Here is a 23,406-nt window from a genome sequence, read left to right on the forward strand (position 1 = left end):
TCCTTGGGAGAACAGATGTGGCCGTTCTTTACTGGAGGTAAGGCTTAATACTGGTCTAGCTGACTTGAGTGTCGTCAACTACGGAGTGACTGAAGAGAGGTTGAGTGGAGACACTCTGCGGGTGGGAGTGTTGTTTGCAGACAGTGAGGCAGGGAGGAAAAAGGTGCCCGGCGTGTCAGTGCTGGCTGCCTCCCCTTGGTTTCGCAGCTGGAGGATCTGGCGGAGCAAAGCCTTACCTTCTTCCCGGGTCTGAAACAAAGTCACAGCCGTTTCAAAATGTGTTCAATGCTATGCTCAAAAGCTGGTGATTAAAATACTGTTCAGAACATTCCTTACAAATAAAGGGAGTCTTGCCCCCTTAAGAAAAAGGAACTGTTCAATGGATGACTCCCACAAGTCAAAGGAAGCTTCCCTACCCACCATGTAAAGACCGTATGTTTTTGCCTAAAATCCAAACCTTTTAAAATCCAATACTCACATCGTTGAATGCACAACACTTCTGGGCACAAGTTGAAGCTTCATCCCACAGCTTGCACTTGAAATAGTACTGCGCCAGATAGCGGAAGGCTGTGCTCTCCTCCAAGTGCTCCACTACTTCCTAGACAAGGAAAGCAGACATGACTGAGGTGACAAGAACCCGTCAGTGACACAGCTCTCGTGCTCGGACACATACCCCACAGGAATAGATATCCTGGATGTATTTGATGTAACACTGGGCAGCCTGCTCTGACTCAGTCAACTGTTCATGAAGCCTACAAAAGAAATTGGGCTTTAAATCAAAGACCACACAGCAAGTCAGAGATTAAAAGTAAAGACGTGATTAAAACCAGAAATGACATAAACAAGTAAATTTTAACGTAACATGTTGAGACCCAGAAGATGATTAGTACCTATCAAATAGTTACTATGGTGCACGCCTTCAATCAATCCCCCAAGCACTCAGGAAGCAGAGGCAGGTGGATCTCTGTGAGTTCAAGGCCAGCCTGGTCTACAGGCAGTTTTAGGATAGCCAGGGCTACACAGAGAAACCCTGTCTTAAAAAACCAAAACCAAAATAACAAAAACAAAAAAAGCAAGCAAGGTGTCTACCAGGGCTACATAGTAGGGCTTTGTCTCAAAAAGGAAGAAAAAAGATAGTTACTTAAGGGCTAGGTAAGATGGCTCAGCAGTTAAAGGCACTTGAAGCAAAGCCTGATAACTGGGTTCAATTCCCAGGACCCACGTAACAGTAGGAGTCAACTGACTCCCACCCACAAGATGTCCCCTGACCTCCACATGTATGTACCCACATACATATACACAAAATAAATTTTAAACACTTCTTTAAAAAGAGTAGTTAACTTAAACTGACAATTGGATAATATATCCTTGCAAAAATTTCCTGTTAATACTGGTAAGAATGAAAACTATAGCAAATAACCGACCCCTTCGGAGCGACTCTCCCCTGCACATAGGCCCTGATGCATGCTAGGCAAGTCCTCAACCACTGAACTACACTTCTAGTCCGTGCACGTCTTTTTCAACTCTTTTCATCTCTTGCCTAGTAGGACATCTATTTCCAATTCAAGGTGAAGTGGAACTCTCTAGAGTCAAAGGCTAAAGCCAGAATATAACTTGGAGCCTAGCATGTATAAGGTCCTGGGTTCATCTACAAGACAGAAATAAGAAGAGTGGTGCTCGATTGCAAAACCAGTATTTCCACACCCATGCCCATATTCATATATGACAGACAGCACCTCAGGAAAAGAACCCCAGTATCAGAAACAGTCACTCACTTCGCCAGCTTCACGAGAGCCATTTTCTCCACATCTCCCACAGCATATGCTCTCCAATAACACTGTCAAAGAATAAACCAGTCACTTCTGACTACTGCCCATGTGCAACAACGATCACATCAACGCTAAGGCATGCAAGCCTTCCAGAAATGCAGGCTTGCACGATACAGAGCATTTTCCCTAACTGTGATAGGTCCAGGCTACATGTAGACATCCACACTGATAATCTCCGCCTACAGTTCTTTTATCCTATGCACCTACAAAATATTCAGACATTGCTATACACATAGATCAGAATAAGGGGGTGGGGGTGGAAATCACAGCATATACAGCCCAACCTCCTCCTAAACAGCAGGTTTCTGCTCAAATTCTCCAGGCCAAAATTTGAGGTACCTTTTTGGCTTCCACTAGTTGATTGAGTTTCTCATAACATTCTCCTAAGGCAACCAGCATACGGGAATCATTGGGACTATGAAAAAGAGTAACAAATGGTTAGAGCAAAGACTTCACCAATACCCCAAGTCCTCAATTGAAAGATTAGTCTCTACTATTTCCAATCAATGCAAGGACTGTTCTTCAATCAATGTTTCATTTAATTACATTACTTTGTGTTCATAATTATCCTATACACCCACTAGAAGAGACACTAAGTAAAAATGACTAGACCACACCCTTTAGGTCTGAGAGACATGGTATCAGATGGACCCTTCCCACACAGTCAAGAAACCAACTTACCGTAACTGGTGGGCCCGCCTATAGTAATAAAGGCAATAAAACGGCATCTTAAGAATTTCATAGGTCTGCCCAAGGCCATACCAAGCTCTGTAGTCTCTCTTGTTGACCTCAATGGCATGTCTAAGAAAGACAAAACAGACAGAAACATGGCAAAAGAATTAAGGTTAGCACCACTAGGCTCAACAGAGGCTCCTGCTAACACAGCAGTCCGTTCCATTCACCCCTCCCAACCCAACTAGACGCTTACCGGTAAGCTTGGATAGCAGCAGATGTGTTTTTCATTTCCATGTACTCATGCCCCATCAATGTCCAGGCCCCGAGATACCTAGGATTCAACTTTAGGGCTCTCTGGAAATATAAGGCTGCTTTCTCATGCTGGGAGCGTAAGCTATAATAATTGCCTGATTTTAAAAAAAAAAAAATTCACAGTAAACACACACACACACATATAAATAAAAATAAAGGGGCAGGAGAGATGGCTTGGTAGTTTAAGAGCACTGGCTGCTCTGCCAGAGGACCCGGGTTCAATTCCTAGCACCTACATGGCAGCTCACATCTGACACCCTCTTCTGGCCTCCTTTGTACCAGACACATACATACATATACATACATATATATATGTATACATATATATATGTATGTATATGTATATATAGGCAAACACTAATAAACAAATAAAACCCTTAAAAATAAATAAAAAGAAACATAAAAAATCAAAACCTGGGTTGGGGATTTAGCTCAGTGGTAGAGCGCTTGCCCAGCAAGCGCAAGGCCCTGGGTTCGGTCCTCAGCTCAAAAAAACAAAACAAAACAAAACAAAACAAAACAAAAAAAAAAAAATCAAAACCTGTTCCCTTCATTTCCTTATCTCATGTAGATAAGGCATTTATATACATTTTTGTAATATAACAATTTTCTACAGCATGCTTTAGATTTGTGATTTCTATTTATTTGTTTATTTATTTTTGGTTTTTTAAGACAAGGTTTCTCTTTGTAGCCCTGGCTGTCCTTGAACTCTCTCTGTAGACTAGGCTGTCCTCAAACTCGGAGATCTACCTGTCTCTGTCTCCCCTCAGTGTTAGGATTAAAGGTGTGCGCCACCACACCTAGCTGTAGCTTTGGAGCCTGTCCTGGAACTCGCTTTGGAGATCAGGCTGGCCTCGAACTCAGAGATCCACCTGCCTCTGCCTCCTGAGTGCTGGGATTAAAGGTGTGCGCCACCACCGCCTGGTGGCCTGGCTGGATTTTTGTTTGTTTAGATTAGTGGTTCTAAACTATGTATTTTAAACCGACACTTCAAAGGAATTTCTCAAAAGGATTAAAAAGGTAGAGCTCTGAGCTTCTTAACCAAGATCACAGCATTCTACTACAACTGTTTGTGAAAGGATAAATTAATTTAGGATGCTGTAAAACCTACCTGTCTTACCATGAGTCATGAATGGATAAGAAAAATATGGTAGGCTGGGCAGTGGTGGCGCATGCCTTTAATCCCAGCACTTGGGAGTCAGAGGCAGGTAGATCTGAGTTCAAGGCCAGGCAGGACTGCTATACAAAAGAAACCCTGTCTTGAAAAAATCCAAAAAAAAGGGGACTGGGGAGATGGCTCAGAGGTTAAGAACACTGACTGTTCTTCCAGAGGTCCTGAGTTCAATCCCCAGCACCCATATGGCGGCTCACAACCATCTGTAATGAGATCTGGCTCCCTCTTCTGGCCTGCAGGGATACATGCAAGTATATATAACATACAAATCTTTAAAAAAATCAAAAGAAGAAAGAAAGAAACAAACATATTTAAATATTTTAGATCCAAACAATGGGACCCAATCCAGGAAGAAAAAGAATTACTTTAGATGCTACATTTGTCTTTTTTTTTTTTTTTTTTGACAGGGTTTTTCTGTGTAGCTTTGGTGCCTGTCCTGGATCTCGCTCTGTAGACCAGACTGGACTCGAACTCACAGAGATCCGCCTAGCTCTGCCTCCCAGAGTGCTGGAATTAAAGGCGTGCACCACTGCCCGGCTCCATTTGTCTTTTTTTTTTTTTTTTTTAAGGTTTATTTATTTATTATGTATACAGAAGAGGGCGCCAGATCTCTTTACAGATGGTTGTGAGCCACCATGTGGTTGCTGGGAATTGAACTCAGGACCTCTGGAAGAGCAGTCGGTGATCTTAACCTCTGAGCCATCTCTTCAGCCCTACATTTGTAAGTCTTAAAAGTGTGCAGGATGAATGGGTGGCAAATGCCTTAAATCCTAGCGTTTGGGAGGGAAAGGCAGGCAGAGCTCTGAGTTTGAGGCCACTCTGGTCTACAGAGTAAGCTCTAGGCAGCCAGAAAAAAAAGAAAGGAAAGAAGGAAGAAAGAAAGAAGGAAGGAAAGAGGGAGGGAGGGAGGGAGAGACAGAGAAAAATGCTAACTAAAAGAAATCAAGCAATAAGATTTCATTAACATTAAGTAGTATTCATTTACATAAAATTCCTATAAGAGGCAAAATTATGAACTAGACAGCTAACCAGTGGCCTGGGGCAGGGAAAGGCGTTGACTGAAAACAGACAAATGAAAACTCTTGTGCTAATGGAGTCAGAGTGTGATGTTGCTGGCAGATTAAAGCAGGTAAATCGGGGCTGGAGAGATGGCTCAGCAGTTAAGAGCACTGACTGCTCTTCCAGAGGTCCTGAGTTCAATTCCCAGCACCCACATGGCAGCTCACAACTCTCTGTAACTCCAGGATCCAACACCCTCACAAATACATACAGTCAAAAAAAAAAAAAAAAAAAGCAGGTACATCCTGTGGCTTGTTAACCTTTCCAACAAAGGTTTTCTTCTCTTAAAGAACACCTAGAGCTGTCCTGAGACTAGAAGGGCTGTCTTTTCTTTTTTTAACTGTATTTATTTTTCATTTATCTGTGCTGGAGAATGAATTTGGGGCCTAGGCAAGCACTCTACCGTTGAACCTCCAGTCCCCCCCAAGGGCTTTCATAACATACAGCTGAATGAGAAAAATAAAAGGCACAGGTGAGAATATCATCTGGACTACTTTTACAAAGCAAATAACCGTCACATCTGACGCGTGTGTATTTTTATATCAGTGATTGTCAACCTGTGGGTTGTGGGCCCTTGGGGTTCAAATGATCTTTTCACAGGGGTCGCCTAGGACCATCGGAAAACACAAACATTTACATTACAATTCATGACAGTAGCAAAATTATAGTTATGAAGTAGTAACAAAAATAATTTTAGGGTTGGGGTCACCACAACATGAGGAACTGTATTAGAGGGTCACAGCACTAGAACCACTGTTTTATATGGAATGAGAACATACTCAGGGAGACACAGTGAGTTCCATTCCAGCTTAGGCTATAGGTTGAAACATTACCTCAAAAATCAAAATAAAATTTCCCTTAGGTATAAATTATACATACACAAATAAGCCAGCCAAAACATAGACTGCAGTATGTATTATACTAACTTTCAGAGAACATGAGATACTGTTAAGTAAGATAATGAAAATCTGAAGTAATTACATAGAAGATTCCATTTTGGTAAAACAACAAACAGTAATAAAAATTCCCCATATGTTTTTAAAATAGTTTTAGTTTGTTTTATGAGAAATCAATTATATTCACCGTTTGTACTCTTCTATGTCTGTTATTTAAGTTCAAACTCAACTTCATGTTCACCTTGAAGAAAGCAACAGGGTTGCTCTACAAAAATATCTTTGCCCTAGGCAAGGTGGCTCACGCCTTTAATCCCGGTACTTAGGAGGCAGAGGTAGGAGGATGTGTGTGAGTTCTAGGTCAGCCTGGTCTACGTAGTCAGTTCCAGGAAAGTGGGAGCTCTGGAGATAGACTATGTCATTTAAGAAACAAAACAGAGCCGGGCGGCGGTGGCGCACACCTTTAATCCCAGCACTCGGGAGGCAGAGCCAGGTGGATCTCTGTGAGTTCAAGGCCAGCCTAGGCTACAGAGTGAGTTCTAGGACAGGCACCAAAGCTACACAGAGAAACCCTGTCTCGGAGAAAAAAAAAAAAAGAAACGAAACAAAACGGAACAAAGAGTACACCTGCACCTGCAATCTCAATGCTTGAGAGCAGCAGAAGGTTAAGGTCACCCTCAGCCACAGCGTGAATTGTAGATATGAGATCCCGTCTCAAAAACAACCAACCAAAATACTGGCTGGGTGGGGTAGCACCAGACTGCAGTCTTGGCCTTTGGGAGGTGATGGAAGAATCAGCAGTTCAAGGTCATCCTCCATTGGTTACATTTCGAGCTGAAAATGGATGAAGCTAACTCTCTCTGAGAGAAGTGTCTCAAAAACACAGAAGCAAGCTGAACAGAGTTGGAAAGGTGCCTCAGCAGCTAAGGGTGTATACTGCCCTTGCAGGGGAGCTGGGTTTGATTCTTAGCTCCTGTGTCATGAGGCCCCAGAGGGATCTGACACCTCTAGCTTCTGTGGGCACCTGTGTGTGCACACAGGCCAAGGTGTAAGCACAAACAAGTTTTTAAAATAAAAATTTAGGTGAACAATGGTGACACATGCCATTAATCCCAGCACTTGGAAGGCAGAGGCAGGTGGATATCAGTGAGTTCAAGGCCAGCCTGGTCTACAGAGCAAGTTCCGAACAGCCAGGACTGTTACACTGAGAAACCCTGTCTTGAAAAAGAAAAAAAAAAAATTTCAAAAGCAAGTCAGCCATGGAAGCTCATGTCAATAACCCTAATACTTGGAAGTCTAGAGCAGAAGAACCACCATGAGTTAGAAGCCAGTAGGGCCTAAAGAGCTCTAGGTCATTCTGGGCTAGGGTGAGACACTCTCTCAAAATACCTCTAAGATGGGTCTGAGTGTAGCTCATCAGTTCAGAGCATGGGCTACTATTCCAAAGGACCAGGGTTCAATTTCCAGCACCCACATGGCTGCTCACAACTACCTATAACTCCAGTTCCAAAGGAACAAGCTCTTTTCTGGCCTCCAGGGACACCAGGTATACACACAGTACACAGACATACACGCAAGCAAACACACACATAAAATTTAAAATTAAAAACAGAAAAAACAAAACAAAACAGCCAAGCGATGGTGGTGCACACACGCCTTTAATCCCAGCACTTGGGAGGCAGAGGCAGGTGGATCTCTGTGAGTTTAAGGCAGCCCTGTCTATAGAGCAAGATCCAGGACAGCCAGGGCTACACAGAGAAACCCCATCTTGAAAAACCAAAAAAAAAAAAAAAAAAAAAAAAGAAAAGAAAAAATCCTCTAAGATGGCTAAGAGGTTAAAGGAACTTGCTACCAGGCCTGATAACCTACATTTGATCCCTGGGACCCACATGGTACAACTTCTTCAAGTTGTCCTCAGACCACACCACATGTGCACCTTGGCACACACATCTTGGTACATATATGCATGCACACACAGACACACACACACAAAGAAAGAAAGAAATATAGTAAAAGTAATCATAAAAATAGGCCTAGCAAGATGAGTTTTAGCCAGATAGTCTATATAACTGTTTGAGCTTAGGTTCAGAAACAGATCCTATCTCAAAAAAATCAAGGTAGAGCCAAGTGTGGTAGCTCTGTCTTGACCTTTAATCCCAACATCCAGGAAGAAAATAAATACAGGCTATCTTTGTGAGTTCAAGACCAGCCTGGTCTACACAGCAAGTTCCAGAGCTATCTATAGAGGCTTTGTCTCAAAAAGAAAAGTATGGTGATATTTCACTTGTACTGAAACGTGATTTTATTTGTATGTTAATAAATAAAGTTGCCTGGGGGTCAGAGCTAATAGCAAGCTATAGCAGAAGCTGGGCAGTGTTGGCACACACCTTTAATTCAGATCACATGACAGGCAGATCTCTGTGTGTAAAGGATACAGCCAGCATGGAGACACACGCCTTTAATCTCAATACCAACCATAGAAGACCTGGAGGTCTGTATAGATAGGCAGTGACAAGGAGGTCATGTGGTTGGGTATACAACCAATGAGAAGGCAGAACAGAAAGTCAATAAAAAGACAGATACACAGGAAGTAGGTCTCTTGCTGAGGGGAAGGACAGCAGTGACAGGAAGGGTAAAAAGGCAGTTTTAAGTCTCAGCTCTCAGCTATTGCTCTGACCTCTTGGGCTTTTAACTCTGCAATTGGCTCTGTGTTTCTTATTTAATAAGACTGTTCATCTACAGAAAAGAGATAGATTAAAAGAAACAAAAGTGGCTAACTCTCACCAATTACACAGCATGTTTCTACTCGGTATTTATCAATTTCACAGAGGTTATGGGCCAGATAACTCAATTCAGACTTCATGCTCTGGGGAGAAAAAAGAGGAAGACCACATGAGCCCGATAAAGCACCCCGAAGTTGTTTTTTCTTTAGCTAATAACATGATATCTAATCCAGGAGCTTCATCCAGATCAATCAAGAGAAACAAATTACCCGGACGTAAAGAAGATTGGAGAATGTGTCCATATTTTCAATCCTGTAAGGATCTTGTTTCCTCAGCTCATTAAAAATAGAAAGGGCTTTGTCGATATCTGCAAAAAGAAAGCAGAATTCAAACCCCAACTAACTGCACCCCGAGTCCGCCAGCATTCCAGCATCTTATTCACCCACCTCTGATATTGTGATAGGCAACTGCGATCTGGGAAACGATGTATGAGCTCTTGGAAAAGCCCACATCAATGAGATGCTGATACTTCTGCAGGGCCTCCTCTATCAGCTGCAATTCTGTGTATATATGAGCCAGGAAGAATTCTTTCATCCAGGTGTCGGGTAAAGACAGGAACTTCAGCTAGCACCCAGAGAGAGGGATACATTTAGTATAATCTGGTCTTTCTCCCAAAACAACACCAAAAAAAGAGCATTACTTTCTAAAAGGATTCATCACTAAAATTTTATTAGAATACCTACAAATGAATACAGGGTAATATCACTGAATTTGATTTATAAGCATAATTAGGAGAGAATGGCCCAGTAGGATAGACTTTAAAAAAACAAAACACAAAACAAACAAAAGCCACAAAACTTCAGACTAAGTAGAATCTAAGTAGAGCACAGAGAAGAGAAAAAGACAGCATTCCAGGAAAGGGCAATAATTAAGGTACAGTATTGAAAACAAGGAAACTAGCTTTGTGTAAAAAAAGTGGACCCCATCACACACCAGAAAACAAGATACTGTCAGAAACGACTGCGAATTTCTGCCACCATGCTGGGTAGTGGTAGGGCATGCCTTTAGTCCCAGCACTCAGGAGGCAGAACTAGTGGATCTCTGAGTTCAAGGCCAGCCTGGTCTACAGAGCAAGATCCAGGACAGGCACCGAATTATACAGAGAAACCCTGTCTCAAAAAACAACAACAACAAAAAAAATTGCTGCCACCAAAGTGTTTTAAGACGGTTCCTTCATGTAATCCCAGCACTCAGGAGGCTGAGACAGAAAGATGGCCATGAAGTTGATGTCAGTCTGGTCGTCACAGAGAGGCCATCTTTTAAAAAAAATTAAAAAGAGCTATGCATGGTGGTGCACATTTTTAATCCCAGCAGTTGGGAGGCAGAGGCAGGAGGATCTTTGTGAGTTCAAAGACAGCCTGGACTACACATCAAGTTCCAGGACCCAGACCTACACAGAAACACCCTGTCTCCTCCTTGGGAGGTAAGGCAAGAGGATCTCTGTGATAGTCTGTTCTACATGGAGAGTTCCAGGTCAGCAACGACTACATAAAGAGATCACTCTGGTGGGGGGGGGGGGGGGGGGATGGATGCTCTTGCAGCAGACCTGGGTTCAATCCCTAGTACCCACAGTGTGGCTCATAACTGCCTGTAATTCCAGAGATTCTGATGCCTTCTTTTGACTTCCTTGGGCACCATGCACACATATGGTGCACATACATTCATACAGGCAAACACTTGTACACATAAAACTAAATAAATCTTTTGAATTTAAAAATTAAAAAAAAAAAAAAAAAAAAAGCCGGGCAGTGGTGACGCATGCCTTTAATCACAGCACTCGGGAGGCAGAGCCAGGAGGATCTCTGTGAGTTCGAGGCCAGCCTAGGCTACAAATTGAGTTCCAGGAAAGGCGCAAAGCTACACAGAAAAACCCTGTCTCGAAAAACCAAAAAAGAAAAAAAAAAAAAAAAAAAAAAGATCTCAGGGCAGATCATAATGGCACATACCTTTAATTTCCAGCACTTGGGAGACAGAGGCAGCCTGGTCTACACAGAGTTTCAGGATAGCCAGGGCTACATAGAGAGCCTCTTTCTCAAACAAACAAAAAGGCAGGCATGACAGTACACACCTATACTCCCAGGGAGGGCGGTACGAGGAGGCAGAAGAAGCACAGGTTAAATAAAGCCTAGGCCACCTCGCCAGCTCCAACAAACAAAACAGTGAAAGGGCTGGAGATGCAGCAAGGAGCTGGCTACAAACCAAGCGGACAGTGGAGTGCCCCCACGAGACTACCACAGATTGCAAAGCTCCCCACGACACTACCACAGATCGCACAGCCCCCACGGAGCCTATGTCCATTTACCATCTCTTTGTCTGTGATCAGGTTACACAGCTCCAACCAGGCTCCCCAGTGCAAAGGCAAAACGTGAGTAGCCTCTACAAACACATCAATGGCCTCCTTCACCAAGTCCAGTTTCCGAAGCACCACCCCGTACCTGGGAAAGAAAGTCACAGCCACCAGGGAGGTTAGTGCCTGAGAACGTCCCCTCTATGCAAGGGGGCAAAGGTGCTGTGGAAAGCGTCAAACCCCAGGAACACTCACAGGTAAAGGCCAAACCCATCGAGTCCCCGGGCCTGGTGCTTCCTGCTGAGCTCCACTCTCAGCTCTCTGAGGGCCTCGTTCTTCACCTGTCCTTTTTCTAGGGGTCCTAGGAGAGAAAAGACGTTTGTTGTCATCCTCAGACACACACACATATTTCTGTTATCAGCAACCAAAACTCTAGCTGCAACCCCCCCCCCCCCACCATCCACTTACTCTAGATGATGGCTGGTGTGCAGTCCTAGGTTATCAATGTTTACCAATCACAAGTTTCAATTACAACGGAATTGCCCACCGGAGGTTGCAGAAAACAAGCATGGGTTAAGGGAACCAAAGAAGCCACCAGATCGATTCCCACAGCAGCCCTGAGGTAGAGCTGGATGGACAACCAGGGAGCTGAGATAAGCCATGAGCTCTCCATTCTTCATGGGCCATGCAGTCTACTTATGGTACCTGTATGGTCTGTATGCATCTAAGTGTGCAGACCTGCTTTTTAGGACAAAAAGTTAGACAGAAAAAAAAAAAACAAAAACCATACCTAGGCTATCAACTGTTTCGTCATCCTTCTTTTTCTCTCCAGACTGTAAGAGAGGAGGGAAAAAAAATTAACAAATGGGTTTTTTTTTTTCAGCTTATTCTAAAATGCTTCCTAAACTCAGCAGCCTGATTCTATCTACAGGGCTAACTAAAGTCTACGCAAAATAACACCCACCTTCTAAACAACCATCATTCAGGTGTTCCCACTGGCTAAATATGGGGTACACTGAGCACTGAAGACTTAAATATAGTAATGAATCATAGATCGCTAAAAATATGAGAATCTGTGAGTTCATGTTGATACTAAGCAGAGAAATAAATGTGGAAGGGGATGGCGGCTCTTACTGGAAGCATAATGCCTTGTGTGGATTAAGTGTGGAAAGAATGCTAGAGTGGAAACAACAATTTTAAATTATCAGGGAAAGGTGATTTGGGCAGGAAAAAGTCTGTTTTAGGGGAAAATCAGCTATGGACATTGGGGCTGAAGCTGTAGCTCTGTTAAGAGTGTCTGCCCACCATGAATGTAGCAGCTTAGTATGCTGGTCAGTTTATGGATAACAGAACAAAAAATGGGTAAGACACATCAGACATGCCATAGGAAGATTTTGTTTGTTTGGTTGTTTTTTTTGGTTTTTCGAGACAGAGTTTCTTGGTGTAGCTCTGGCTATTCTGGAACTCACTATGTGGACCAGGCTGGCCTCGAACTCACAGAGATCTGCCTGCCTCTGCCTCCTGAGTGCCAGCATTAAAGGCCGGTGCACCACCACCACCTGGCAAATGTTCTGTTTTTTAAAAAGGAGTCAAACTTAGCATGGTGGTGCATGCCTTCATTCTCAGCATTTGGGAGACAGAGGCAGGCCTGGTCTACAGAGAGAGTTCCAAGATGACCAAGGACACACAGAGAAACCCAGTCTTGGAATGGAGAAAGAAAGAAAGAAAGAAAGAAAGAAAGAAAGAAAGAAAGAAAGAAAGAAAGAAAGAAAGAAAGAAAGAAGGAAGGAAGGAAGGAAGGAAGGAAGGAAGGAAGGAAGGAAGGAAGGAAGGAAGGAAGGAAGGAAGGAAGGAAGAACACAAGAAAAGTCACATGTGGTAATGCATGCCTGTAACCCTGGCACCCTGCAGAGCTATCCATAGGAGGACAATGGTTCTGGGGCAGCCTGGGCTAGAGTACATAGTAAGACAGTATCCAAAACAGAGTTATAAATACAATATTAATTTTACTCACATTGTCACTTATTTATTTAGGCTTTCTGAGAAAGGTTCTATTATAGCCATAGCTGACCTAAAACTGTCAATACAGACCAGGCAGTCTTTAAACTAGGAGAAATTCTCCTGCCTCTGCCTTTTGAGTGCTAAGATTACAGGTGTATGCTGCCATACAAGGCTGCATTGTCCTTTATATTAAAAACTGTTAACAGCCATGAAACAAAGTAATAAATAAACTACAAATAAGTGATAAATGAGTTCATAAAACCTTAAATCAACTGAGACTTTTTAACTCAATTATGTTTTTCTGGGGGGGTGGGGAGAGGGTTCCTTTATTTTATTTATTTATCTGTTTGTTGGCTTGTTATTTATTTATTGAGACAGGACTACACTATGCAGACCCAACTGGTTTCAAACTCTTACTCCTTCTGCCTCGGCATCCCAAGCACTTGGATTCTAAGTGTACATCATCATGTCCTGCTTCCAGGCCTTTGTTGAGTTAGGACCTCTACCACTACCTGGCCTGGAACTCACTATGTCAATGTGCAGACCAAGATGGCCTCAAACCTGCTGAATGCTTAACTCTCTGCATCTACAGTATGGAGATTATAGACACCACCACACCTTGTCAATTCTTAAGCATCAGTAGCAATTCATACAGATCCTTCCATAACCCAAAGAAAAGAGTCATCCTGTTGTTAATCATCCTACCTACATTTTCTTATGTTGCCATTTCTTTAAACTTTGCTACACCCCTTTTTTCTTTCTTTCTTATTTTTTTTAAGACTCTGTGTAGCCCTAGTCTGCTAGAAATTCACTATGTAAACCAGGCTAGCCTTGAATTCACAAAGATCCACCTGGTTCTGCCTCCTGAGTGCTAGAATTACAGGTGTGCACTACCAGGCCTGGCATTATTTTTTTTATTATCATTACTGCAATATAGTTATTATTAAGTACATTCACTTGGTGACCCACTACCTAGCTATTGAATGTTTTCAAGGCTGGAGAAATGATTCAGCAGTCAAGAGCAATGACTGCTCTTCCAGATGGCCCAGATCAAATCCCAGTACGCACAAAGCAGCTCATACCCATCTGTAACTCCTGCTTCAGGGAAACCAATGCCCTCTTCAGGCCTCTGCTGGTACCAGGCCCACCCATGATACACATACACACATGCAGGTAAACCATTCACATATATAATTTCTTTTTAATTAAAAATTTTCCTCTTGCCAGGCGGTGGTGGCGCACGCCTTTAATCCCAGCACTCAGGAGGCAGAGCCAGGCGGATCTCTGAGTTCGAGGCCAGCCTGGTCTACAAAGCAAGTTCCAGGATAGGCTCCAAAAGCTACACAGAAAAACCCTGTCTCGAAAAACAAACAAACAAAATTTCCTCTTGGTTCCAAATACAGACACTTCAATGAAGGCAGAGCAACATCTTAAAGTGACCTCACCAGGTATCTGGAATACATATACAGGAAATAGGCTTTCTTGCTATTGCAGCCATGCAGGAAATGTGCTGCCCGATCATACTCTTTAACATCAAAGTAGGCCTTAGCCAGGGTGTAAGCGTCCACATCCTGGGCATCCTCCTAGAAGAAACAAGGTTATGTGAGTGGTTAGGACAAAGACAGCCAAAGTTTACCATGAAAAGCATATTCATTAATTTCAAGATACAGGAAAATAATTATTTCTCCTTCCCCAAAATGTGTAAATACATGCATTTATACAGTATTTTTAAATAAATTTATCACTTGTAAAGCCAAAGAACTTTTTTTCTAAAGTTTTTTTTTTTTTTTTTTTTTTCAAAATAAAAAGTGGGGCCTGGCATGGTGCTACACACCCTTGATCCCAGCCACTGGGAGGCAAAGGCAGGCAGATCTCTATAAGTTCAAATGAAGCCTGGGCTACAGAGTGAGACTCAGGGCAGCCAGTGCTACATAATGAGACTCTGTCTCAAAAACAAAACAAAACAAAGCTGGGGTCTGGGGAGACGGTTCAACAAGTAAAGTGCCTGCCACCCCCACTTAAAAACCAGATACAGCAGCCTACATCGGAACCCCAGTGCATGCCTACAATCCCAACACTTGGGGGTAGAAGCAGGAGGATGAAGTCAAGGCTATCCTCAGCTTTACAGCAAGTCTGAAGCCAGCCTGGGCACCGAGCGGCCCTGTGTCAAAAGAAAGAGAAGAGGGGAGGAGAGTCAGAAGGGGAAAAAAGAAAAGGGGAAAGGCAGGGAGAGGAGAAGATGGCATCATGAACGGAGAAGAAAAGGTCATCCTCATTACTGTAGTGTTGAATATCCCTGCCTGTCATACACAAGTCTGGTTTGCTGGAGCCAGCAAGGTGACTCAGAAGGTTAAGAACACTTGCCACCAAGCCTGAAAACCTGAGTCAATTCCCAGGACCCATATAGCAGAAGGAGAACCAACTCCGGCCTACTGTGGAATAATCCTTCTGTACACTGTGTGAATATATGTTGCTATGATTGGCTTAATAAACAACCTGACTGGCCAATGACAGGATAAAGTTAAGTGGGAAAGACAAACTGAGAATGATGGGATGAGGAAGGGTGGAGTCAGAGGAGTCGCCAGCCAGATGGAGAACCAGTTGAACACACAAAATAGGACAGAGATAAAAGTCACAAGCCTTTTAATAGAAATGGGTTAAGTTGTAAGTGCTAATTAGTAACAAGCCTGAGCTATTGACAGAGCATTTACAATTTTTATTAAGCCTCTGAGTGATTATTTGAGAGAGTGGGACAGGAAAACTCCATCTACACCTGCAGGCTATCTTCTGACCTCAACATATGTGCCATGGCATGCATGCACACACATACATATACAGTAAGTAAATAAAATTTTACGTGAATTATGATGAAATTCATCCAGGACAGGTATGGTGCCTATAATCTCAGCACCCAGTAGCACCCAGTAGACAGAGGAAAGGGGATCTTTGAAAACCCAAGGCCAATCTGGTGTACACACTAAGTCTGAGACCAGCAAACACTACCAAAAAATTATGCAAAACTGCATAAACATACACATATAAGATAATATTCCTAACTCTTCATGCACCTATGTAACTCAGAAAGTTTTACTACTTGGGACTATACAGCCTTTAAATTTGTATTTTTTTGAGCCAACAATGACTCAATGTCACCAAGCCTGAAAAATCTGAATTTGATACCCAGGACCCACATGGTAGGAGGAGAAAACTAACTCCCAAAAGTCATCTTCTGATCACCACATGGCATGGTAGTGCACACCTTTGATCCCAGCACTCAAAAGGCAGAGGCAGGCAGAGCTCTGTGAGCTTAAGGCCAGCCTGGTCTACATAACAAGTTTAGGCCAGCCCGGGTGTCTTAGGGTTACTGTTGCTATAATGAAACACCATGACCAAAGCAACTTGGGAAAGAAAAGGTTTATTTCACTCACAGTTCCATATCATCATCAAAAGCAGTGAGGGCAGGAACTCACACAGGGCAGGAACTTGGAGGCAGGAGCTGATGCAGAGGCCATGCAGGGGTGCTGCTTACTGTCTTGTTCCTCATGGCTTGCTCATCGTGCTTCCTTATAAAATCCAGACCACCAGCCCAGAGTTGGTACCACCCACAATGGACTGGGCTCTCACATCAATCACTAATTAAGAAAATACATTACAAGCAAGGAGGGAGGCCTGGAGGTGGTGGCGCACGCCTTTAGTCCCAGCACTTGGGAGGCAGAGGCAGAGGCAGATGCAGATGGATCTCTCTGAATTTGAGGCCAGCCTGGTCTTCAAAGAGACCTGTCTCTGAAAAAAAAAAAAAAAAAAAAAAAAAAAAAAAAAAAAAGAAAAAGAAGAAAAGAAAAGAAAGGAAGGAAGGAAGGAAGGGAGGGAGGGAGGAAAATGCCTTACAGTTGGATCTTATGGAGGCATTTTCTCAACTGAGGTTCCCTCCTTTCAGATAACTCTAGCTTGTGTCAAGTTGACATAAAACTAGCCAGCACACAAGGCTACATAATGAGACCCTGTCTCAAAAAATAAATAAGTAAAAGTAAACACCCAGAATGTTCTGCTCAAAGTTAGAGACAATGTAATTCAGAGGTATTTGTTTTTAAAATGAAAGTTTCATCCAGGCCTCGTGCATAGTCCTTTAATTTGAGCTACTCAGAAAGGTGAAGCAAGAAGATGGCAAATTTAAGCCCTGCCTGGGTCCCTGAGTGAGACTCCCATCTCAAAACGAAGAGTGGGGCTGGAGAGATGGCTCAATAGTTAAGAGGACTGGCTACTCTTGCAGAGGACCTGGGTCTGGTTCCTAGCACCCACAAGGCAGCATAAAGGGAATCTGACACCATCTGCTGGCTTCCATAAGCACCAGGCACGAATGTGCTGCACATACACACATGCAGACACACACCTATACACAGAAAATGAAAACAAATTTTTTTTTTTTTTTTTTTTTTTTAGTAAGAAGAGAGCTGCCAATATAAAATATAGCTCAGTGTTAGAGTGCTTGCTTAGCACAGGTCCTAGGTTCAGTACCTAAAAGAAAACCAAACCAAACCAAACACCTGAAGTTTTTTAATGTTTACTCTATAAATTTTAGATCAAGGCTAAATTAGATTTAAATATTTCTTCCATGACAGTCCTTAGAGAAAAAAAATAAAATAAAAACAATAAGTGCTCAACAATTTAGCAAAGGGGCTAAGTCAATACATCTCATAGCCACGTGAAAGCTATTAACCTCGCTGATAGCTAACACTTATAATGTCTATAAAACCCAAGTATTACATGAGTTCTCAAAAAATTATTTATGTAGTTTACACTTACTTCCTGTGTGTGTGTGTGTGTGTGTGTGTGTGTGTGTGTGTACATGCATACACCACAGCAAGCCTGTAGAGGCCAGAGAACAACTTTCAGAAGTCAGTTCTCTTCCTCCACTTTGTGTGGTCCAGGAATCCAAACTCAAGTTGTCAGCCTCATATCTGGCCCTCGTGACATGAATTCTCGAGAGGGGGATATTTACAGAAGCTCTTCTCTCACTTGATACTGTTCATTCTTTACTCATTCAACAAAGCGTTATCCTACTAAGGACATCAACGTGCCTAGGCACTGGGACAGTCGGCCCAGAGACGTACAAGGTAACAAGACAAATGCAAATCACAAGGATTTTAAACTCATATAAAATAATATATGCTTCATTTCACCCTCCTTGCCTTACTTAATCTTCTATTATCTATAAGTGAAAAGGATGTCAAATTGGGAGGGGGTTGGAGGGTTGAAGTGGGTGCTCACTCAATAGGCTGGCCTCAAGCAACTGGCAATCCCCCTGCCTCAGCATCCCAAGTGTTGAGATTACAGGCATGAGCCTCCACACCCAGCAGCAGAAAGCTTTCCACTTCTAATTCACCCGCCAACATGGATGGTGTTAGTAGAGAACAAGCCTGACATACAGATGAAAATCTACTTACAAGTCCCATGCACTCCAACTCCTACTGTTAATAAGAATGGTTAATTTTATTGAATCCTATGTGCCTGGTACTTTGGGGGGGGGGGGGTTGGGGGGGTAGGGGCAGGGCTTTTCGAGACAGGATTTCTCTGTGTAGCCTTGGCTGTCTTGGAACTCCCTCTGCAGCCTAGGCTGGCCTCAAACTCAGAAATCTGCCTACGTCTGCCTCCTAAGTGGGATTAAAAGTATGTGCCATAGCCCAGCCCAAACCCATACTCTTAATCAATTTGCAAAGAAGAGCAACGGTGTAGAAGAATGATTTCACTCTGTTGCAAAAACTTCATGTTTCCTATTAGCACTGTCCAGGTTGGCTTCAAAACCTAAAAGGCTCCAGGGGTTTGCTTTTGTCTTTATCTCCTGTGTATGAGTGATTTACCTGAATATGTCTGTGCATCACATACATATGTGATGCCCTCCAAGGCCAGAAGACGGCCTCGGATCTCCCAGGAACTTTGTTACAGGCAACTGTTAGCTACCTCTGTGGATACTACTGGGAATCAAACCCAGTTCTTCTAGAAAAGCTGCTGACTGATGAGCCATCTCTCCAGCCCAAGGATGACTTTTTTTTTAAAGATCTAGTTTTCTTTATGTGTATGCATGTGTATCTGTGTACCACGTATGTGTGTGTGTGTGTGTGCCCGTGGAGAACAGACGGTATTGGATGCCCTGAAGTTGGAGTTACAAGTGATTTTGAGACGCCTGCTGAGGGTGCTGGAAATCGAACGGGCTTCTTAACCACTGAGCCATCCCTTCAACCCCATCAAGGCTGAAATCTCAAACAATAACTGTTCACCAACTCTCTCCAGCTTAAGTTAACAGCAGAGACCACATCTTCCAAGGCGCAAGCAACCCCCACACATGAATTCGCTTGCAAGGCCCAGCTCAAACGCTGGCGTTTCAACTCCAACATTCCCACCGAGCAGCTGGCTCTCCTCCAGTGACAGGGCGCCGAAGACCTCTGGGGCCACATCCCCCTGTGGCTAAGGACCGTCACTGTACCGACGTCCTTACCTCTGTAAGAGGCGGCGGCGGCTGCAGCTCGGACAAAGGCAAGGCGGGCAGAGAGAAGGCCAACTCCGCGGACCTGGAACACCACACAAACTGCATCAGCCACGCGAGCCCCCGAGGCCGAGATCCAGCGCCGCCCCTGCCGACCCCGACCTCTCACCATTTGCTGCTGTGGAGCAGGCCCCGCTCCCGAGTGAGGCCCGCGATGAGCAGCAGCTGCTTCTTAATTTCCCGCAAGTCTGAGAAATCCGCGCTAGTGGACACGCCTGGTACCGCGGCGGCGGCCGCTGCCACCGAGACTACCGAGGAACTCGCAGCCATTTTCCTCCCTCGGCTGCTCCGGCCAATCAGCGGCGACGATACTTCCTCGGCCGAACCGGGAAAGTCTGTCTCTCATTGGCCTAGCCTTGCTCCGGATCAACCAATCACAAACCTTCTCTGTAATGTGCAGAAAAGGCGATGGAAGGGAAAAAGAGACAATTACACTCTGATTGGCAAGAGATACTGAGGGAGGTAAATTAGAACGAGAAGGGAAGGGGAGGGAGATGCATAAAGAATTTGATGGGTGGGGGACTGAGGGATCGTAGCAAGAGAAGATGGAGAAGAGGGAAAGCCATGCACCTTAGTGGTAATGTGTGGAACGAGAGACGGAAAGGGGCGTGGTTTATGGGAAGATTCTTTGCTAGGGGATAGCAATGATGGATGCATTCTGGAAAGAATTCGCAGATTCCCCTGGGATTTTTCCTTGCAGTATATTAAGATGCACTACCTCCCGTGGAAAATCATTCCTCTTTATCACCCTCCGCTTTGCCCAAACAGGGGGAAAACAGCCAATACTGATTGAAAAAAGGTGTTGCGCACTTTTACAAATGTCATCTGATTTAATTCTAAAATCAGAACTATGGTATTCCTATCATTTTATCACCACAGTTTTATAGATAAGAAAACAATCTCAGGCCCAAGAAAAAAATTTAAATTATAAACTATATGTGACTCTGAAGCCCAGAGCTCTTAAATATCACATGTAGAGTGCTGTAGGTGTGTAACTCTTGCTTAATCCCTAGCACCCACCCCCAAAATTACATGCAATAGTTAATAGTTATTTGTTGTTTGATTGATTTGTGGGGATAGGTTCTCATGAAGCTCATGCTGGCCTTGAACTCCTAATCTTTCTGCCTTCACCTACTATGCTGATATTACAGATGTGTACTGCTAAGCACCAATGACTTTTTTTTTTAAACCCAAGAGTCTTTCGTATAGCCAGATCGGGAAGTTGAGGAAGGAGGATTGAACAGGCCCAGAAGTTCTAGACTAGCCTGGGGAACATAGACTGGAGATTTTTTTTTAATATACATAGTAGAGTCAGACTAGGCCCGAGACTGGGAGCGACGCGGAGATTGGGGCAGCGGCCACTGAGGCCGACCGCACTCTGTTTGTGGGCAACCTGGAGACGAAGATGACTGAGGAGCCTCTCTTGGAGCTGTTCTACCAGGCTGGGCCAGTAATAAAGGTGAAAATCCCAAAAGATAAAGATGGCAAACTGACGCCTTTAATCCCAGCACTCGGGAGGCAGAGCCAGGCGGATCTCTGTGAGTTCGAGGCCAGCCTGGGCTACCAAGTGAGTTCCAGGAAAGGCACAAAGCTACACAGAGAAACCCTGTCTCGAAAAACAAAAAAACAAACAAACAAAAAAAAAAGATGGCAAACTGAAACAGTTTGCAAATTTCAAACACGAAGTGTCTGTTCCTTACGCCATGAATCTTCTCAATGGAATCAAAGTCTTCGGGAGGCCTATCAAAATTCAGTTTGCATCAGGAAGTAGTCACGCCTCTCAGGATGCCAGTGCGTCATATCCCCAGCATCATGTTGGAAATTTAAGCCCTACCTCCACATTTCCGAACAGCTAGCAAAGGACGGTGGGTAACGTAACTCCGTCAGCACGGATGGTCCAGAGGTCCTTCTCTTCTCCAGAAGATTATCAGCGGCAAGCAGTGATGAACAGTGTTTTCCGACAGATGTCTTATGTTGGGAAATTTGGTTCTCCACATGCAAATCAGTCGGGATTTTCGCCCTCAGGTCAATCACACGCTCATACCTTTAACCCGTTCCAGCTCCCAGTGGCGCCAAGGTGCACCGTCATCACGGCGTAAAAGACAAAATTCTCACCCCTCCGTAGGAGATAGACACTACAGCCGTGAGCAGCTCTCCTCTGACCATGGGTCTGACATCATTACAGAGGAGCCCGAGAGGGTTTCTACTATGACGACAGGAATCATACTGGCTGGAGCCATGACTGTGATAACAGAAGGGACAGTGGTAGAGGTGGGAAATGGCCCTCATCTCGACACGAACAAGCATGCCAAGGACATGTTTACAGGGGCCATTTTAGCTCCTCCTCCTCTCTTTATTTCTTTTCTTTTTCTTTTTTTTTTTTTTTTTTTTTGGTTTTTCGAGACAGGGTTTCTCTGTGTAGTTTTGGCGCCTGTCCTGGATCTCGCTCTGTAGACCAGGCTGGCCTCCAACTCCCAGAGATCCGTCTGGCTCTGCCTCCCGAGTGCTGGGATTAAAGGCGTGCGCCACCACCGCCCAGCTCATTTTAGACCCTTTTAAGTTGTTCTGGAAGTATTTCTAAAAAGTGTACAGAGTAGCCCCACAATTTTCCACCTGTCTTTGATTAAAAAAAAAATTTTTTTTAAGCCAGCAGCAGTTTCGTAGAGAACTGGGAACTGTAGCTCCACATTTGTCACTTCAGTTACCTCCCCTCGGGGTTTCAGAAGAGAAGGATTTCACACAAGAGAGTGGGCCACCATTCCAGTCATTTCAGCCTAGGAAAGACGAACTGTATAGATTGGTTGATTATAAAGCAAACGTTTTAATTATCTCACCCTTTTGTGTTGCAAGAAATTTCTTGGTAATGAGATCATTTTGGTGTATATAATAGGAAACATCCATGTTGGTAGTCTGAAATGGCCATCTGCGTTTTATTAATAAATGAGAAAATAGGACTTCTCAGTAATCCATCTTATTAACAATTTATTTAAAACAGTTTATTGGTTTTGTTTGGTGATAAATCGTATTTTCTAACTCAGAATTTAAGTACAAATTCTGTGGTGTGCTCTTGAATTTTATCACAATTGAACATACATTAAAAATCTATACTAGTTCATTCTAAGAACTTTAAAATTCTTTCATTAAATTATATTTGATGTATGACTAGTCACTCAGGAAGTTAAATATCTACATGTATATTTTTACATAAAAAGACAGTGTTGATGAAAGTTCTTTTTAAAGGAACAACGAAGCTAATACATAGATAAAATGGCAAAATGTTTCACTACAAGAATTATAATTTTGAAATTTTGTTTAACAAAACTTCCATGTTGCTTGTTGACTGCAAATCATTTTTTTTTTAAGATTTATTTATTTATTTATTTTGTATAATGTATGACCAAAAGAGGGCACCAGATCTCATTACAGATAGTTGTGAGCCACCATGTGGTTGCTGGGAGTTGAACTCAGGACCTTTGGAAGAGCAGTCAGTGCTCTTAACCTCTGAGCCATCTGTCCAGCCTGACTGCAAATCATTTTTAAGAATTTATTCTGGCCGGGTGGTGGTGACGCATGCCTTTAATCCCAGCACTCGGGAGGCAGAGCCAGGTGGATCTCTGTGAGTTCGAGGCCAGCCTGGTCTACAGAGCGAATTCCAGGACAGGCACCAAAACTACACAGAGAAACCCTGTCTGGAAAAAAACAAAACAAAAACAAAAACAAACAAACAAAAAGATGTAACCTGCAGTTTGGTTCTTAAATACATTGTACAAATATTGGCATATGTTCATGACCACTTCCAAAAGAATGAAAAAGAAAAGAATTTATTCTGTGAGAAATGTGGATACTCTTTAT

At 43.3% G+C, this 23,406-nt stretch overlaps 1 protein-coding gene and 1 pseudogene across 1 annotated transcript; one reads left to right on the top strand and one right to left on the bottom strand.

The window, feature by feature from the left end:
* Cdc23 (cell division cycle 23) lies at positions 1 to 21,667 on the bottom strand. Its single transcript, XM_059245950.1, has 17 exons — positions 21,389 to 21,667; positions 19,664 to 19,941; positions 19,507 to 19,579; positions 14,459 to 14,596; positions 11,803 to 11,845; positions 11,268 to 11,373; positions 11,028 to 11,160; positions 9,112 to 9,289; positions 8,935 to 9,032; positions 8,727 to 8,808; positions 2,758 to 2,911; positions 2,511 to 2,630; positions 2,169 to 2,244; positions 1,776 to 1,837; positions 674 to 752; positions 479 to 598; positions 1 to 249 (listed from the first exon to the last, which is right to left on the bottom strand). The coding sequence occupies exons 2-17, from the start codon at positions 19,822 to 19,824 to the stop codon at positions 79 to 81; spliced, it is 1,794 nt and encodes a 597-aa protein (XP_059101933.1). The 5' UTR covers positions 19,825 to 19,941; positions 21,389 to 21,667; the 3' UTR covers positions 1 to 78.
* Positions 19,963 to 23,406, top strand: part of LOC131896131 (RNA-binding protein 7-like) — a 25,825-nt pseudogene continuing 22,381 nt past the window's right edge.

This window comes from Peromyscus eremicus, chromosome 19 (assembly GCF_949786415.1).
Source record: "Peromyscus eremicus chromosome 19, PerEre_H2_v1, whole genome shotgun sequence".
In the NCBI taxonomy this organism is placed as follows: Eukaryota; Metazoa; Chordata; class Mammalia; order Rodentia; family Cricetidae; genus Peromyscus; species Peromyscus eremicus.